Consider the following 4,869-nt stretch of genomic DNA (forward strand, 5'->3'; position numbering starts at 1 on the left):
ATAGATATCACAAAAATGTACACACAATCTACAGCACATACATCTTTGACTTGGACACATTTCATCAAGATATTACACTATTTAGTTGGCAACTGACGAATTTTTTTCATAGGATTTTTGCATTCCTTCAAAATAGTTACATGCCATTTACATTATTATAGTAAGTTGTATACATTATAATTTCATCGCACAATATAGTCTTGACTTTGTCAACTTAATTAAGGTCAAGATCTATTAAATGAAAGGTGCCTACAGGTTTCTCTAATTCAAAAAATATATCGTCATTAAGCATTATATTAAAAAAATATATAAATTGAATTAAATTATTTCGGCATGATTTTAAATTGAATTCTGTGAATTTCAAAATGCTGTATTTTCTACCATTTCTATACTGAAGCTGTAAAGTACGGGAAATGGCATTGAATTAATTATGACGTCATAATGGATCTAGCACAGGCTAAACACATTCACTAATTATGATGTCATACGACGTAGGTTCTACGTTAATTAATTTTCATATAGCCTAATAATCATACGATGCCGTAGTGCCCATACAAAACCCACTCAACTTCCGGTTGACCCAGTTTTGTAGAACAATTTTCAACTTATTGTATGCTGCTAACTTAAAGCCGTGGCTTTCTATCGTAAACATTTTTATGATTGATAATATATTAACAACAATTTTTATGAGCGAATTTCATAAGCATTTCTTAGTTTTCATTTTTTCTAGATTCTCTAAAGGAACCCCCTGCAGACGCCATACTGTCTGCTTCACCACGCTCTTCTTACGCCAAACGCCATATACGTTGTAACTTTTTTTCCGAGTTTTTAATCTGTAACTTGTGAGGTATCACAAATACAAAGAAAAAAATGAATATTTTTCATCAAAAATGGAACAAACACAATTTTATTTTTTTTCTTCTATAAAATGGTTACATTTCAGTAAAGATTGTAGTCATTTATAAGGTTTTTTTTTTTTTGCTTTTTTTTTTTGTAAAAGTAACATATCTATATATCTAATACATCATAAACAAGTATTTAAAAGTAAAATGATACTTTTCTTAGGTTGTGCGTTAGCAAATTTGTCTTGTAGGTATGTACATGCATTTCATCGTATGTGGATGTACATTATATTAAATTTTTCCATCCAATCATATCTAAAAAAGTATTTATTGAATGTGTAAGATATAATTCTGGAGTAAGATAAGCTTTAGGTAACTTTCAACTGCCATTATAAAGTGGTATAAATCTATAAATCAAAATGTTACATGACTGTTCTCCGTGTCCCCATCTGCAAGTCACTTCCAAGATACACTTACATGAAGAATTGACCTTTTCCATTAATTAATAGTCCTGCTATCGTCTCTCTAAATCTCACCAGAGGTTTTGCCAGCCCCATATATATTATTTACATTTAAATTTATAATTGACATAGTAGGTCACTGTGCAATATATATTATAGTTTTTATTGTATCAACGCCTGTCGTTGACGGGATTCTTTAAGGTCTAATCAGAAATAGCCGAGAATTTCAAATTAAGATGCAAATTACTTGGAGGAGAAGGAGAAACTTAAATCTTAATATTTAAGAATGAGGGAAAAGAATTAAATGTGTATCTCATATTTGATTTTATTCTTATTTTTCTTAAGAATGTATTTATTTCTCTCTTTAATTTCTTAAAATTTCTTTAAACAAACTTTTATTCGCGTGCAAGAAATATCTACGAGATTTGCGATATACTCAAACTTGCAAATTTTTATCGCGCGCGAGCTATTATTTTCTTTTATATTTGTTGATAATATTACCTCAATCGCGAATATCGTCGCAGATATATTTTAAACTGATGAATTGCAAATCAAAGATAACTCGAATACTAATTAGTTCACAGTTTACTGAACATATTTTCTCTCTCTCTTGAATATTTTCAATAATAAAATGATTATCATTTCTCTTCCATTGAACAATTCATAACGCTAAAGGGGTGTAATAAAATAGAATATCAATGTCTTGTTAAATAGAAACCGCTGGAGGAACCTGGGAGACCTTACCGATTCAGGCAATATGCTTTAGAAGTATCATCTAATGCACAAACGTGGATACAATGTTACAAAGATACACACAACACACACAATACCTTTAAACATACAGAATATTCCATGTGAAGTAACAGCAAGATACCTCAGAATTATTACAAACTATGAAGCTCCTGAAAATGAAAATTTCACAATCACAGGTGCTATACTTGAAATATGCGAAATTCAAGTTTATGGTAAGAAAAACAGTTTTTTCCTTTCTTTTTAACTATATTCTGGTACAAGTAAATATATAAATCATAAAAATGTGTATGCCCTAAAAAACGTATATTTTTGATAGAAATATCTAGCCTTCAAGTTGAAGTTCTAATCCTTACGAAATCAGGGGTCTTAAGTCTACTCCTGGTCTTGGAATCTCTTTCAAACTGCATTACCTTTTTTTGTGCGTGTGATTAGGGGGGGTGTAATCATATTTGACATTATTCTTTCATAAATACATGTACATTCAAGGTGATTGTATGCCTGGACACTATGGTCAAGCATGTCAGCCTTGTAATAAGAACTGTCAATACGGCTCTTGTGATGGAGGTGATGGTCGATGTATCAGAGGATGTGCTCCAGGATATTATGGATCTCACTGTAATTGGATCTGTAGTCAAAACTGTAAAAACAACGTCTGTGATCAGACTAATGGCACCTGTTCGTGCGTCCCTGGATGGAATCCACCACATTGCGATGGTGAGTTAAAAAACTACTTGACATGTACCAGTATTTACAATGTAACCAATATTTTAACAAAGCAAAAATATTTCAAGACAAAGATGCAAAATACAAAATGCCTTTCTACCTGATTTTAAGTCCACAGAATTTTCAAAATAGATACATCTACCTGAAGAAGAAGATAAACATAAATTCTTTAACTTCTTATAGGGACTATTGAATAAGCTGTGCCATCGATTCTTACGTAAATTCAAAGTAAAACACTTAAAATCAAACTTGTTTGATTGTGTTCATAAATATATATAACAAACCAAAAGGTTTTATAAATGATGTGAAACTATAAAATACTATTAAAATTTTTGCCTAAATCAAATACACATTCATTGAACGTTTATAAATTGCAGTAATTCTCTTTTTTCTCATTTTCCCCTCTCATTTCCATATAATTAACAGGTATTCAATCGTTTGTTTTTTTTTTCGTTTTCTCTTTTCATTTATGTATTTTTTTTTTACTTTCTCATAAATTCCATTCAATGTTGTGTTAGTTATAAATATAGCTATTTGGTATATATGAACCTGAGACCTCATTTGATGTGCATTTATTAACCTGGTACTTGTGCAGAGGGTGATATATGCCTGCTGCCCTATCCATTTATGTTCAATTACCTAATAAAATATTTGAAATCAAAAACCTTAAAATTAGAAATATACAGACATCTCCCCTTGCTGGAAAATCAGTAGAAGGAACGACAACTATTAAAATTATTTATAATAAAATAAATTTCATATTAATACAGAGATTGATTTCTTTTTGTGCATCAAAATTCCTACCATGCATCTCGGTATGAATTTGATCCATCAATATGAAATTTTATTTTCTTACATATGTTTTTGTTTAAGGTTGTCTACCGGGATACTTTGGCCCAGCATGTCAGCCTTGTAGCAAGATCTGTCGGGAGGGCTCTTGTGATGGTGGTGATGGTCGATGTATCAGAGGATGTAGTCAAGGATATTATGGATCCTATTGTAATCGAATGAGGTAGTGATATTTAAAAACAATGTCTGTGATCAGACTTGGCATATTTTTGTTTCCCTGGATGGACGCCAGTAATTGTGTTGGTGAGTACGAACACACGGCTGTACTATACCATTATTTACTACGCTACCCAAAATTTTTAACAATGTTGATATATTCAGTAATGCTAAAGTACCTTTTTAAAAATATCCTTTGTCTGATTTCATAAGACATTTTCCCAGCCGTCGTGAATATATGAGACAAATATAAACAAATAAAGGCTTCCACTAATTTATAGGGACTTTTTGTTATAATAAGTCTTCAATAAAATTAAATGCCTCAATAACATTTATTTTTGTATGAGTTTATTTTGTTATGAAAAAATAAGTGCGGATGTGGATTTTGCATCTTTTATTTTTATCACTGTAATAGATTTGAAGTAAAACTAATGGTGTTTTACCGCTAAAAGACTATTTACACACGAAAACAGTTTGTCGTAAACATTCATGGATTTCATTACAGTGGATCTTTTTATCCTATGCTTCAGTATACGTACGATTTTTTAAAAATTTTTTTCGTTATTTTGTCTTGTTTAACTGATGATTCAGGTATCCAAACGCTTCATATATTATTACAAATTTACTGGGAACCAAATAATGATAAATAGGCTCCACTGTATACAAAAGATTCAGAATCACATTAATGAGTTAACCCTATCTCACCAGCATTGAAAGAAACGACGTATTCCCCGATTCCAATCAAAACATGTATTTTCAAATCTTTTACAGTGGATTTAGAGTATTTTTTTGAAAAGTGAAAAAGTTTTACATTGAAGTTATGAATTATGTGTCTTCCTACTAAATCAATATTTTCAACTTTTGTTTCAATATATGTAAATCGTTCATCTCACCCGGTGCCTCATTGTCATTTAGAACGAATGTAAAATATTAAAAAAATATAATCCAAGATGTTTATTTTGTAAATTGTTTGATAGTTTAACATCCCTTCCAAGATTTTTTCATTCATATTGAGACATCACTATTAGTCGGTGTAGGGCTGCAAGTTTTAAATCTGTACTAGGCTTTCAGGGTAACTGAAGATG

At 30.7% G+C, this 4,869-nt stretch overlaps 1 protein-coding gene across 1 annotated transcript; it reads left to right on the forward strand.

Moving 5' to 3' along the window:
- The first annotated feature begins 2,135 nt into the window (after window positions 1-2,135).
- Window positions 2,136-3,790, forward strand: LOC134281003 (uncharacterized). Its single transcript, XM_062763458.1, has 3 exons — window positions 2,136-2,268; window positions 2,543-2,770; window positions 3,653-3,790. The coding sequence occupies exons 1-3, from the start codon at window positions 2,197-2,199 to the stop codon at window positions 3,788-3,790; spliced, it is 438 nt and encodes a 145-aa protein (XP_062619442.1). The 5' UTR covers window positions 2,136-2,196.
- Window positions 3,791-4,869: the final 1,079 nt, after the last annotated feature.

Source organism: Saccostrea cucullata, unplaced genomic scaffold (genome assembly GCF_032062105.1).
Source record: "Saccostrea cucullata isolate Sc308-1 unplaced genomic scaffold, CSIRO_AGI_Scuc_v1 ctg5332, whole genome shotgun sequence".
Taxonomy (NCBI): domain Eukaryota; kingdom Metazoa; phylum Mollusca; class Bivalvia; order Ostreida; family Ostreidae; genus Saccostrea; species Saccostrea cuccullata.